Source organism: Maniola hyperantus, chromosome 7 (genome assembly GCF_902806685.2).
Source record: "Maniola hyperantus chromosome 7, iAphHyp1.2, whole genome shotgun sequence".
Taxonomy (NCBI): Eukaryota; Metazoa; Arthropoda; class Insecta; order Lepidoptera; family Nymphalidae; genus Maniola; species Maniola hyperantus.
This window is the reverse complement of record NC_048542.1, coordinates 12,288,625-12,303,126: the sequence shown is the minus strand read 5'-3', so window position 1 is coordinate 12,303,126 and position 14,502 is coordinate 12,288,625. Positions and strand designations below refer to the sequence as shown.

At 37.2% G+C, this 14,502-nt stretch overlaps 2 protein-coding genes across 4 annotated transcripts; one reads left to right on the top strand and one right to left on the bottom strand.

Moving 5' to 3' along the window:
• Positions 1-35: 35 nt before the first annotated feature.
• Ho (Heme oxygenase) lies at positions 36-2,964 on the top strand. Of its 2 annotated transcripts, none has more exons than XM_069499553.1 (4): positions 36-235; positions 395-527; positions 931-1,136; positions 1,645-2,964. In XM_069499553.1, exons 1-4 carry the CDS (start codon positions 136-138, stop codon positions 1,932-1,934), a joined length of 729 nt encoding a protein of 242 aa, XP_069355654.1. In that variant the 5' UTR covers positions 36-135; the 3' UTR covers positions 1,935-2,964. The 2 variants fall into 2 exon arrangements, with proteins under 2 accessions (XP_069355654.1, XP_034825802.1); XM_034969911.2 differs by having other exon boundaries at positions 40-235; positions 931-1,142.
• Positions 2,965-3,110: 146 nt separating this feature from the next.
• Positions 3,111-13,310, bottom strand: exu (maternal protein exuperantia). Of its 2 annotated transcripts, none has more exons than XM_069499994.1 (10): positions 13,142-13,310; positions 11,804-11,985; positions 9,870-10,022; positions 9,083-9,225; positions 8,040-8,245; positions 7,769-7,904; positions 7,284-7,432; positions 6,719-6,864; positions 5,841-5,937; positions 3,111-4,216 (listed from the first exon to the last, which is right to left on the bottom strand). In XM_069499994.1, exons 2-10 carry the CDS (start codon positions 11,960-11,962, stop codon positions 4,158-4,160), a joined length of 1,248 nt encoding a protein of 415 aa, XP_069356095.1. In that variant the 5' UTR covers positions 11,963-11,985; positions 13,142-13,310; the 3' UTR covers positions 3,111-4,157. The 2 variants fall into 2 exon arrangements, with proteins under 2 accessions (XP_069356095.1, XP_069356094.1); XM_069499993.1 differs by having other exon boundaries at positions 13,149-13,310.
• Between the last annotated feature and the right edge of the window lie 1,192 nt (positions 13,311-14,502).

Here is a 14,502-nt window from a genome sequence, read left to right as displayed (position 1 = left end):
CTTTTATAGGTCACAGACTGTTCCATCCAAGGAATATAAACTACTACCTATCTCCCGTATTGTTCCATAAATTTTTTTCTGAATAGAACAAGGAATCTGGAATAGAAACTCTTTTTTCCTTTTATCTTTATCAAGATGTCTGACAACGAGGAGTTATTTACTTCGCGTATGAGAAAAGCGACGAGGAAAATTCATTCAGTGAGCGACGCCCTAATAAACGCGAAATTTGCCTTTTGTAAGTTTTTGCCAATTAGTTTTTTACCAAGCTTTTAATCAATTTTCGATTTAAGAAACTGCTAAAGATATTCCACAAAATACTTTATACCACTATATTCAATGTACTCTGTGCTTTATAAGATGGTAATAATTTAAATAACCTTAATATCTTTTTCAGCTCTAAGGGATGAAACAGTCTGGAGTGGAGGGCTATTCGTCTTTTACCATATCTTTGCTTTTTTAGAAGACGCCAAGAATAGATTAAATATGCCAGATTTTGACCAACTTTTTGTAAATAAAATTTTATTCAGGTAGACATGATTATTGATTTTTAACTTAGTAGAAAAAAATCGGTAAAATGCGAGTTGGACTCGCATTCGAAGGATTCCGTACCATCGTACAAGAAATAACAGTTTAATTTTCATAGTGGTTATTTTAATTTTTGTAGTATTTTTTGTTACAGTGGCAATCGAAATGTTACATATTCTGTGAAAATTTCAACTTTACCTATTACGGTTCACGAGATACAGCCCACTGACAGACGGTCGGACAGCGGAGGCTTAGTAATAGTCCCTTTCAGATACGAAACCCTAAAAAGATTCTTTTGTAAGGTTTTCGTACAGATTTGATGACTATTCAGTTTGAACTATACAATTCAATGACAATAACCACTTTCTTCAAACCAAACTTCAATGTTTCTATTTTTATTTACAGAAAACAAGCATTTGAAGAAGATCTATGCCACTACCTGGGTGCAAATTGGAAAACATTACCTAAATCTAATGCTCTGGAGAACTATCTTGAACACTTACAAAACCTTGAGCGAGAAAATCCACAGCTGTTGATGGCTTATGTATACCACCTCTACCTCGGCTTGCTGAGTGGTGGGCAGATTCTGGCTAAGAAGAGAAATATATTTGGTAAAAGTAAGAAACATTATCCATTTTATAAAAATGAAAATGTGTTTGTTTATCCTTCAATCATGTAGCAACGCAGCTACTAAATGGTGATTTTCTGCAATAAAGACCTGGAGTCTGAAAGATAGGCTACATTTTATCCCATGGAATCCACCCAGATAAAATCACGCATCTTATTATATTTTTTTGATGAATCTATTGAGTATTCTCTTTTAGCTGATGCCCACAACTTTGTCTGCGTGGATTTCGGTTTTAAAAATCCTGTGGGAACTCTTTGATTTTCCGAGATGAAAAATAGCCGTTGTCACTCTCCAGGTCTAACTATACCCATGCAAAAAATCTTGTCAATCGGTTTCTCCATTGCAACGTGTTTGAAGGATAAACCAACAAACAAACACACATTCGCATTTATAATACGGGTACTGATTAAATTGTAAAAACTTCTAATAACTGGATGTTCTATATATCTATTCATCAAACTGGAATCTCATTGGCAATTTCCTTTTTCTAGATAATCATGATCAAGTGAAGTACATGGACAAAGTAACTGATTTTGTTGGAGTTGATATACCACAGTTGAAGAAAGATTTCCGACAAGCTATGAATGAAATTGCAAGCAAAATGTCCGAAGATGAGAAACGGGCATTAATTGAAGAGAGCAATCAAGTGTTTCTGATGAACAATTTGATTGTTAACTCAGTTGGGGGACAGAATAAAGTCCTTTGCAATATGTTATATAAAACCTCAGCTGTGTTTCTAGTTGTCGCTGGTGTGGTACTGGCTTACAGATGGCATAAGTGATTTGTATATAAGGTTGTGTATTAACTAGCTTGGTATCCACTGTGTTTAAACACCAGCCTTGCAGTGCATGTGTGCCACCACTTCAATCTGTACAAATATTATAGAATTAAATTTTTTTAGTTGTAATTTGTATGTAGATTTCCAAAACTGATGATCTGATTCTGAAAATTCTTACACTGATAGATCTTAATTATCCTCTAGCAATATAAGCTACTATAAAATACCATCAATACAAAGCCATAGGAAAAAGCTACTTACAGACATAATCCTAATCATTTTTGCCTCCTAACTTTCGACATGTTATAGTAAACAGCACTGATCTCAAGATATGAGCTTGGATACTAATTACGCATGTCTACCTGTCCACTCGGTCTTTACAACATTGGTGTGTGGGCTGCAGACTACAAAGATGCGCTAACCAATGCGAGAGACATTATGACAGCCAACCAAACACAGACATTGCTCTCGTCTGAGACTCAAAATATGAGTTCAGACATTCAAGCCTTTAGTTTCTTGCTACCATACTTACACGGTATATATTTTTGTGAGTGAAGTTAGCAAGATAGTCAAGTTATGCCTATTAGCACTCGAATACTCTAGGGCTCTCATTACACTGGCGTTTTGTGAGTATTTCCAGCGAAACATTCTGTCAAACTTTGTGTTGTTTGAACCTGTGTTTGAACACACTCGCATACCATCCTGCGATTGCTCTCTATTGCACTTTCAGATTTGCAAAGTGGAGGTGGTATGAAAGTTGTAACATAGTGAATATCCAGCTATTAATTATGGCAACATTTTAAAAATATAGTGAGATTTATTTTAAAGAATAATTTAATTATATTCACGAATAAAAATACTTGGATAAAATTAATTTGGTACCTAATGAGTATGACATTAGAATATTGGCATAGTTTGAGATTATTAATATTCCTATTTGAACTACATATGATTGTAAGTGTAATAATTTAATGATAAGATGATTATTATAAAGCTGTTGTTACCAATAAAAGACTGTATTATTTTACTATAACCCAACTGAGTTTTGTTTTTACTCATCTTTATTTTGCAGGATCCAAAATATGCATATTATGTAAATGAAATAATAAGACATAAAAATTTAAATTAAGTAGGACGGTCATTTTTATTGAACACAGGGATGTAAAAATAAACGAAATATTAGACTTACATATTTATTAGAGATCTGAACAAAATAAGAAATTAAATTATATGTACAGTCTATGTTAAAACTAACTAAATTAGACGTAAGTTAATAGGTACACACTTTCTTTACGCGTAGCTTATTGTATGGTAAGGAAACTTAATCTTATAGAATTGTTCTATGGCAAAAGAAAATGACATGCAACAGCTAATTAGTATACATATTATAGAAAAAAAAATGCATTATTCAGCCTAAAATATTATGCAAAATGGTAAAAAGAATAAAACCTTTAAAACATCGGATGTAAAAATCAGTCCATCCATCCCGTGTGATTGCACACATAAAAAAATAACCACTTTATTTTTAAAATAATAAATAATGAGTATAATGTGTAAAAAATGACTTCTCACGCGCCATTTTAACTTTGCGTCAAATTTCATGTCAAAAGTACGATTTTAGACCTTATTCTAAAGGTGAACCGTACTTTTGACTTGACAGTAGAAACAGAGTTAAAATGGCGCGTGAGAAGTCCATTTGTACAGACTATACTACTATTGTACTTTTAGTAAAAGTCCAGTAGTAACATAATAAATATCCTCTCTACATACTCAACATAATTATTATATTATGTAAAATATTATGATACTTTGCAACACCCCGTCCTCCTCCAATCTCAGACAAGGCTTCATTCACCAAGCTTCCATATAAAACAACAAAAACGTAGTCTCAGGCTTATTACAATACACAAAAGTGTGAAAAACTTCCTTAAAACACTGAGTTGCTAAGGCACTCAACTACAATTATCGTCTTTTCATGTATATATAAAAACTTTACGTGTGAAGCCAACAAATAAAATACAAAACTGGAAGGTTAACAACTAAATTAAAATAAAACTTGTAACTCGCTCACCGACGCTTGCAAAACAATCCTCTTTCAATTCCAAAGGAGACTTAACCTAAATGTATAATACGAATAAATGTTTAGTCACATGCTATGGCTCCGTTACAGTACTAAACGATAGTATGTGAGAAAGTGTAGCTTGAGTAGTGTTCACTGGCGACGCGCTAGTTGGCCACCGCAGCCGGCGGCGCCGCTGCTGGCTGACTGGGTTCTGTTTTAATTTCTGAAACAAACAATAAAATCATTTTTAAATACATATCAAAAACCGGCCATGTGTGCGAGTCAGGCTCGCACAACGAGGGTTCCGTACAACAGTCGTATTTTTTCGACCATGACCACAATTTAATTTTTTTTGTGTAATGTAACCACAAATTCACGGTTTTCAGATTTTTCCCCTAATGCCAGCTATAAGACCTACCTACCTGCCAAATTTCATGATTCTAGGTCAACGGGGAGTACCCTGTAGGTTTCTTGACAGACAGACAGGCAACAAAGTGATCCTATAAGGGTTCCGTTTTTCCTTTTGAGGTTGAACCTAAAAAATTGTAGAACCGGCAGTATTCGAACCTGCGTCGACAACAGGTATCGCGCCCGGAGCGCTTTTGACCGCTAGGCCACGGTTCACTTGCTGCCATTGCCAAAATTTGAGATTGTAATATGTATTTGAATTCAAGGCGCTCTGGACGCGATACCCGCCATAATAAATTTTTCGATGTTCGAATAGGGTATTTGATAGCATGTGAAATATAGGATCTTTTGATGGCATACATATTGATTATGAATTTTTGAAACCAACTATTTAGTAAGTTAAGAAAAATACAGGATATTTTCAGTGAAAATCGACAAAGAAAATGTTTTTTTGTCTACTTTAGTCACTTGATCGTAAACGGTTGTGATTGGCCGAGTGGTTGATGACGTTAACTGTTCGTAAACAGTTGCGTGTATAGTAAAGTTTACGAACAGGTGACGTCAAAATGACGTATGAGGCGCCATATTGTCAGGAAAGCGTTTTATATTAGAATATTTTTGCTTTCGTTTTTTCTTGCAATGTAATGGAACGTAAAATATACATTTTCTATAGAGTCCTTAGACATCAGCGACGACGACGACGACGACGAATAACGTAAGGACAGCTTTTAAAAACCAGTACCCTATTCTATCAACATTGGTAATATGTAAAATCCAGTACTTAATATACAGGTCACCCACCCAGTTACGTAACCAAACGGAACCATTAACCTCATTGGAGGTGCCATGGAACAATCGACAGATGCAAATTTTGACCCATCCCGAAAGAACACAGTCATATATAAAATCTTGGTACTGTCTCACTCATAGACAACAACACATGCTGCCCAGTAATGAGATGCATTTCATCAGCGCGTTCATTCGTTCTTTTCACTTTTAGCGAGTTAGGTCTCCAACCCATTAGTAAAGTGCGACAAGGCTCTCTTGGCACCCGAATGGCATTGAAAGCAGTGGCGTGCAGGTCATAGAAGCATAAATGCACTGCTTACCCCAGTTGTAATAGCTCAATGCATATTTTTCATTATGACCTGTCATTAAACAGGTTCCTACCTAACTAATGCCTACCCTGGCTTCAAACACTGTGCACGCCACTGATTGACAGGGGGGCCCTGTTGGAGAAGGAAGGCTTAGAATATTCAAACGAGAACAAAGTGGACCCTTGACGGCAACGTTAGTTACGATTTTCGCCACGCGCCAAGATAGCCTTGTCGCACTGTAAGCTTAGTTTCAATATAGACTAGTGTTATTTTTTTTTTTAAAGAATATTAGCCATGTTAAATGACTAATATTCCCCTTTCCTCTCCTTCCTATTCCTTTACCATTATTAGTCTTGTTGGGTGAATTCTGGGTGGATGTCTGTTGAGACTCGCTTGTGCTGCCGGTAGCCTCGCCGGTCTCTCCCGCTGAAGATGTGGCCTGAAATATATTGTGATAACGTTATATAAATTGCATTGGAATAGGGATGTTGCCAACTAATCAAATAAGCAACTTTTTGTTGAAACATGTTGTGTTGTGGCTAACATATTATAATGTTGATCACTGAGTTAGCGAGTCACCACTGATGAGATTACAAACATGGGCCAAATTGTATGGGATTAAAAAAACCGGCCAAGTGCGAGTCCGACTTGCGCACCGAGGGTTCTGTACTCGGATATTTTTTTCGCCATTTTGCACAATAAATCAAAAACTATTATCCATAAAAATAAATAAAAATCTGTTTTAGAATGTGCAGGTAAAGCCCTTCCATATGATACCCCACTTGGTATAGTTATCTTACTTTGTAAATTGAAAAAATATTTAATTTTTTTTTGTGATGTAACCACAAATTCACGGTTTTCGGATTTATTCCTTTACTTGTGCTATAAGACCTACCTATCTACCAAATTTCATGATTCTTGGTCAACGGAAAGTACCCAATAGGTTTTCTTGACAGACACGACGGGCAGACAGACAACAAAGTATCCTATAAGGGTTTTTTCCTTTTTAGGTAAGGAAACCGAAAAAGGAGTGGACCAGGTGCATAACAGGTCCACAGGTGGATAACCTTAATTGTTATCAAAAAAGATGTTACCTATTGGCGTCACTTTGCAGTATGAGTTGCCTTATACTGATGTGTCCATGTCATGTCATGTGCAGCCCTTAAATTCATCAATCCTTTTGTTGAAAAATCGGTTTAAAGATAAAAATAAAATCTTACCCTAGGTCTGCTGCCGCGATTGACTGTAGGCTGGAGAATGATAGGTTCCTTGTTAGGATCGAAGTGGCAATCGAAGATTGTGAGTAACTCCTGAATGTCTTCAGATTTTGCAGATATAGTTAGGTTCTTCAACAGCTTTTCTACGCCTGGAAATAAATGTACAAAATGTTAGGTTGTGCTAAGTACCGCTAAAACGCCAGCCACTGTTCTGCACAAGTATTTCCACTGCTTAAGCAACTAATACTTGAGGATTAGAGTAGCAGAAATAGTACGAGTACTGAATTATTATGTACTAAAAAAGCTCCTTTGAGTTATAAATAGTAACGTAAAATATATGGATCCCAGGTGATTGGCAGTTATTAATTCAAGTAACAAGCGTTCTGTTACAATAACTCACCAGCGCAGTTCTGATCTTGCCACGCATCCTTCACTTGGTCGTAGAGCAAGCCCACGACGGCCAACAGTCGCCGCAGCTACGTGACGCGCTTGCGCTCCGGTCGTGGCTGACGTAGCAGAGGCGCGAACACCGGCCGGAACGTGTTCTGTCTTTTACAATAATACTCACCAGCGCAGTTCTGATCTTGCCACGCATCCTTCACTTGGTCGTAGAGCAAGCCCGCGTCGGCCAACAGTCGCCGCAGCTGCGTGACACGCTTGCGCTCCGGTCGCGGCTGACGTAGCAGAGGCGCGAACACCGGCCGGAATGTGTTCTGTCTGTTACAATAACAATACAATATTACCTACAATGACGACCAATACATGATAGTTTTGGCTCAAGTCAACAGAGGAAACTGCATTAAATTAAACAGACATTTGGCATTGGTCACGCATCACATTATCTCCCCATGCCTTTGCTTGCCGACGTGCCCTCGCCGCCCGTTCTTATCTCTCTCTTGCTACTTTAGAGTCGTCTTCAGTTCCCTGTCGAATTTCAGTTACACTGTCTTCTCAATGTTCTAGCTTGTCATGGTACCTTCACCGCCCGCTCCTACCCCTTGCTGCTCTCCTGCTAACTTGAGTCGCTTATTTAAAGAAGTGAACACTGCTCACCTCTCTAATAGTTTCTTTAAGCTAGCCAGAGCCTCCAGCTCTGTCTGAACGGGCCGCGCCCACAGTCGCGCTGTCTCTACCATGTCCTTGCTTGCCGTGGTACCTTCACCGCCCGCTCCTACCTCCTGCTGCTCTCCTGGTAAAATTAATACACAACCCATCAAAATAACTTGACTACTGTTTAGAATCTGTTTTAGATTAATCTCGAATCTTGTTTGTTTTGATAGATTTTGAGTACCAAAACTACAACGTTAAAGTAAACTGAACATGCCTTGTGCAAGATGCTCGACGATCCTGTAGGCCGCGGTGGCTCTGTCGAGCGCGCTGTCCACCGACAGCGTCTCCGCGTCCAGCAGTACTCGCGCAAGCACTCGAAGCGACACTGACTTCACTGTTGCCTTGCACTTGTCGGCCGCCAGGGCGTAGCTATCCGTGAAGCCGGCCACGATCGACTTGAAGCGATCCAGTAGCTTGTAGCTGGAAAATACCGTGATATTGCCACATACAGTGAGATAATGCTCTTGACATTTCGCTGGCTTGCGAGAATAGTGACGGAACTCAAAATGATTGATTTTATAGTGGCGTTTTAAAGTTTTTTTATAAATATTTTGTAACATACTGCAAAATTTAAACGATTTATTGAGCGTCTGATTTTAGTGATTAAAGGTAAATTTATCATAGTATCGAAACACTTTTATTGGAATCGACAGTGCATGTCATAGGCTCAATTGAGATGTCTTTATTTGTGATTCGCGCTAGTGTTTTGTCTCAAATCAATAAGGACGCTTCTTCTTTTTAACGAACGTTGGCTCGAAATCGGTGTTGCGTTTCTGTTCACGATAAGATTTCTGATCATTAGGTATACTTAATTTGACAGAATTTTGAGTTACGTCACTATTCTCGCAAGCCAGCGATTTGCAGACAAGCCAGATTTAGGGTTGTGGCATACCAATCAACCCTTATTATAAATGCGAAAGTGTGTTTATTTGTTGGTTGGTTTGTCCTTCAATCACGTCGCAACGGTGCAACGGATTGACGTGATTTTTTGCATGGGTATAGATAAAGACCTGGAGAGTGACATGAGAGGCTACTTTTTATCCCGGAAAATCAAAGAGTTCCCACGGGATATTTAAAAACCTAATTTCACGCGGACGAAGTCGCGGGCATCAGCTAGTACTGCATAAATGAAACCTTTAAACTAAACTGAAATAACGGGTCTTTTTACTGTCATTTTTAAAACCCACAAAGAACCATATGATCCAGATTGCACTAGTTTTAGACTTATAAAATTACTTGAATACAGTCAAAACATACCGAGTAAAAGCTTCCAATAGCATGGTAGGGCTGAGCCGACGCGGCTCGTGGTAGATGAGTATGACGCTACCGTCTCCCTTCTCCTTCTCCAGCCAGTCCAAGAAGTCTGTCAGTGCTGATATCTCTGATTTGGTTTTCAGTATCTATAGGGGCATATAGGGGTAGGTAGTTAGATGCTTTTAGGTTACAGCGGCCCTGTAGGAATGGGTGAAATTTAATTACAATCCTTATTATGCTACAATTATGGCAAAGTACTACTGCTGTGGTCAAGAGTGAAGGAGCACACATCCAGGTGCAATTTTACATGCACCAATGAGCAATGGCACACATAGTAACTGTTGTTTCTGTATGCCATTAGATTTAGGTTTTTAAAAGCCTGTGAGAACTATTTGATTTTCCAGTATAAAAGTGATCCTATAAGGGATTTGTTTTTCCTTTTGAGGTACGGAACCCTAAAAAAGTAGTCTTATGCCACATCCATCACAAAGCAAAAAAATCATGTTGATCCATTACTCCATTGAAGCGTGATTAAAGGACAAACATACATACAAAGGCAAACATACTTTTGCAATTTTATAATATAGGTATTATATTATAATATTATGTTTGTATATATGGTATGGTATTATATTATGAATTGTAATATAGGTATCTTGTGTCTCCCCCTTTCGGGGCAGAAGGCAGAGACTATTCATCTTGAAGTCGATCTATACAATGCCTTATATGCGTCAACTCAGCCCAAGCGAGGTAGATCTAACGACCCATCTAAATAGCAACTGCAATTTACCTTATGAGTATTAGTATCCTTCAGCATGCGATAGCGGCCAACGGTGACAACCCTCACGTTGTGACGTCGCCGCGCGCCGGGGTTCAAGTCGCCATATGGCATTATGTACTGCGAATACGACTGCTTCGGCGTGTACGCTGCTATCTGGCATATCTGTGGAAATACTTAAAATTCTTATATTCTGTTTAAAGTACATACTTCCATACTTTAATATTATAAATGCAACAGTGCATCTCTGTCTGCTGTTTAAAACAGTCACTTTTCACTGCCCATCTGTTTAACTGATTTTGACGAAATTTGGCACAGAGACAGCTTGTATCCTGGGTTCATCCCTAGGATAGGCTACTTTTTGCCGCAGAAAATCGAAGATTTCCCATAGAATTAAAAAAAAACTAAATTCACGTGGATGAAAGTTCCCGTGGGAACTCTTTGATTTTCCGGGATAAAAAGTAGCCTATGTCCTTCCCCAAGATGCAAGCTATATCTGTACCAAATTTCTTCAAAATCGGTTGAACGGTTGGACCGTGAAAGGCTAGCAGACAGACAGACAGACACACTTTCGCATTTATAATAATATTAGTATGGATGAATCGCTGAATGTGTTGCTGATCGCAAATCTCGAGAACAGCTGAACCGATTTCGCTAATTCTTTATTATATATATAATTTATAATATTCCTTGAAGTACGAGGATGGTTCTTATGGAGAGAAAAATTTAAAAAATTGCCTGAAAAAGAATCGACTGTCAAGGCGGTACGAAGTTCGCCGGGGCAGCTAGTAAAATGATAAAAGTTCAACTCAATAATTTCTTTGTATAATTTATAAACTATGCTTATTACATTTTATCATCATAACACACAGGAAGTAGATAAAAGTATTAACAGATTATGTTAATATGCACATAAGTGTAAGTATTGTTTATAATAATTAAAAGTTTTTAACTAGAATAAAAGCATAAGCAGTGCCCTTTTCACAATTTTTCCTATTGAAAACAATCAGTCAAAACCTTAGAATAATAATAATAAAATGCACAAGTGTACAAACATACTCTCTTTTCCCTTAACTCTTATAATCTGAACTGACAGCAATCCAACATGACCACCAAGAGATCAGGTATATAATCAAAGGCTTTATCTGCTTTCAAAGGCATGGGAAACCACCAACTTTGAGCAGCTACTGAGAAATTTTTGACAAAAATCAAATATTTTTAGGGGAAAAATCTGAAAACCGTGAATTTGTGGTTACATCACCCAAAAAAAATTAAATGGTGGTCATGAATGAACTAATAATTAGTATTTTCAAATTATCAAAGTAAGATAACTATATTTTTATTGGGGTATCATTTGAAAGCGCTTCACCTGTGGATTCTTAAACAGATTTTAATTTATTTGTATGAATTAAAACTTTTTGATTTATCGAGCAAAATCTCAAAAAAATACGACTGTACTACGGAACCCTCGGTGCACGAGCCTGACTCGCACTTGGCCAGTTTTTTTGGATCCAATCAGGGAATTTAACACAAGACATCATGATCGACAGTTGACTGCAAGACAAACACGGCAGTTATCATTTTAGAATAAAAAGCAAACCCTGGTTATTTAGAACAGGTTTGGTATATATAAATACTCCCGGCTGTACTCACATGGTTAGTTGACGTAAGCCTGACTGGTTTCGAATACATCCAGGGTCTTTTTTCAGGGACTCGGTTGAGTCTTAACCGCGACGCATTTGCGAGCTGAGTCCCTGTGGAGAAGGACCCAAGATGGGTTGGAAGCTAGTCAAGCTTATGTTGACTAACCATGTGAGTACAGCCCGGAAGCATTTATATTTATATTGGAAATCACTCACAATAGTTTAAAGAACATAATAATTGTACCAAACATTTTAGCGTTTAAAGTTTAAACGCTAAAATGTTTGGTACAATTAGGTACTTACTTCATCAATCAACCTGCGTCCAGTAGTGTCCATGTCCCATCCCACAAGGGCATAGTTGCCCGGCGGCAAGCCAGCCGGTTTCTCAGCTAAAGCAGGAAGGACTTCAGTGGGTGCTTCTGCCCCACTGCCATTCAAATTTTCTGTTGATACCATTGCCATGAACCTGGGGTTGTTGGCTGTAACTGTATCAGAAATATAAGTAAATGAAAGTTTATAAAATGGATAAGGTATTTTTGTTACCTGCCAATAAAAAGGACCATTAAGATTTGAGTTTGTAGAATTTCTATTAAAAAAATTATTCCATTATTTAAATGACAAGATATGGTCAAGCGAACAAAATTTTTCACGGTTTTGGAACCAAATAAATCAGCACCACCTCTTAGATACTAATGAACGACCCGTTTGAAATCCCACATCACTGAGATTGCATTGGTGCTAAAGCACCACTGAGTCGGTGCCATTTTGTTTGTTTAATAGGCCTGTCCATACAAAGTAATATATATAAGTCAATGACTTCATGTATGTAACAAAAATACAGTCAAAAGCCATTTACAACAACATTGTTTGTAATGACCAAAAGGCAAAATGAGCCTATTTTGCAGGTAATTGTAGAGCTTACAAGATTAATTACTTTTGCAACCTAATAATTGTGGTCCCTTCAATGTTGTTGTAACAGATTTTAGTTGTGCTTATTACTAGTACTAGTACCTGCAGACTATCAGAATTTTGCCAGAGCCCAAATCGGAATTAAGCGTCTGAGGATCTCAAAGAGAGTGCAATAAAAAGTATTCTTACAGACTATGCAGACAGATAATATGCCGCCGTTGTTATACTACCATCTTTCTATAGATTTAACTTTCCATTATTTATAATAAAATGAATGTTTTAGAAACATTATCACTGTCAATACTAAATCATATTTTTTTTGCCAAAATTCATGATTATGTTTTGCTGATATTATTATTATTAATAGGTAATATTGACATGTTATGAAACAAGCATATCGAAAATGCAACTTTAGGTGTTACGATTTAAGTAGCGAATTCCTATAAAACGTTTATTTTCATGAAAAATATAACAACCTTAAAAATGATGTCACGCCGCTAGGAAAAACAAGCACGCAAAAATAAATCGATCACGGGTAATCATATGACATTTACTGCTCAAAGAGTTCGAAAACGAATAAGTTCACTCCCATAGGTTAAAGCAGAATAATCAGTAGCTACAATAAAAATAATCTAAACAATAATTTATTGGTTAAAAAATAAAATTTAGGACACGTGGCGGCCTTTTCTCTAGACATTTTGCCCCACCCCAGCAGATCAAAATAATATTAACAACTTACTGATAAAATACGATGTCCTAATTAGTCGATCTTTTTAAATTGATTTCTTATTAGAATAAATCTTTAAGAAATCACAGCAAAGTGCAAAGAAGATTATTTGTAAAAATATCACAAATCTCGGCAGTCGGCACGTGTGCGACGGCTGAGAAAGAAAATCGCAATAGTGATTGAAATTTGAAGTTGTTGTTTGCAACAGCTATGCATTATCAAAAACCGATAAATCGAAAGATCGTAAGCTAATGACAATCGCTCTTTTTTCTTCTAAATCTTTTGAAGAATTTGAGCACTGCGATAAAGGCTGGAGATATTGAGATATACGAGAGACATACCTATTTCAACAAATGTAAATAGATTTTTTTTTTAGATTTTTTGATACATATTATGAGCCTCTCAGAATAATCGACATTAGTACCACCGACCAGAAATAAAAGGATTAGTAGTTAGTACCTACCTACTGGCTAAAAGGAGCAACGACTCTACAGCACTCTACAGATCATCTATAGATTGCACCATCTAAAGCGATGTCAGAGACACTGGAGAGGCAACTGAAGTCACAGAACAGTTGATATTCTGTCTTTTCGGGTGATCCTTAGGCCAACCGGTTTTCAGTTTCAAAAATGTGCGGTTAAAAGTCACGTTTTCCGATTACATAGGGCATCACTACATTATCGTTATTATTTTTATTCTGTCGTTTTCTTAATAATCTCATAAATAATGGTTTTTTTACAGCTCTGCTTTTTTGAGCCTTGTCGATGGTACAATATATATGTTGGTCTCAGATGTTGGTTGTTGGCACGATGTTGGACCATGGTTGGACCATAGAGTAAGGACATTTGCCATGGGCATGGATTCATCCTTGATTCATCGGCTTCGTGGTGCCACCGTAGATTGAGTAATAAAGGTAGATGCAGAAACGTTTGCTTTCTCATTCGCACTAAAAAGAGAGCACAGATAAAGTTACTAATGTGATAAACAGAGACGCAGTTAACCTATTTTTTGTCCCTTATCATGTAACTGGTTTTTTTCAAGAATACACACAAGAAGTTGCAAAACAAACTTTGAGAATTCGTGGCGTAATTGTATTTCTCATGAGTTATTTACTTGTTTTCACATAAAAAACGTTTAATACAAATATTGTTGATCGGTTAATACAAATATTAACTACTAAACAATGTTAATAATTGTCGTGTTATTCACCGTTTCGTAGTGCTATCGCTATCTCATACGCGGTTACACAGTACTTACATCTACCTATTATTCTCTCTACGGGTGCCACCCTAACAAAGAACATTATACAATAATCATCACAGAACACCACAGAACACTATTACTCCTACTGAGCTCCTACCCACAG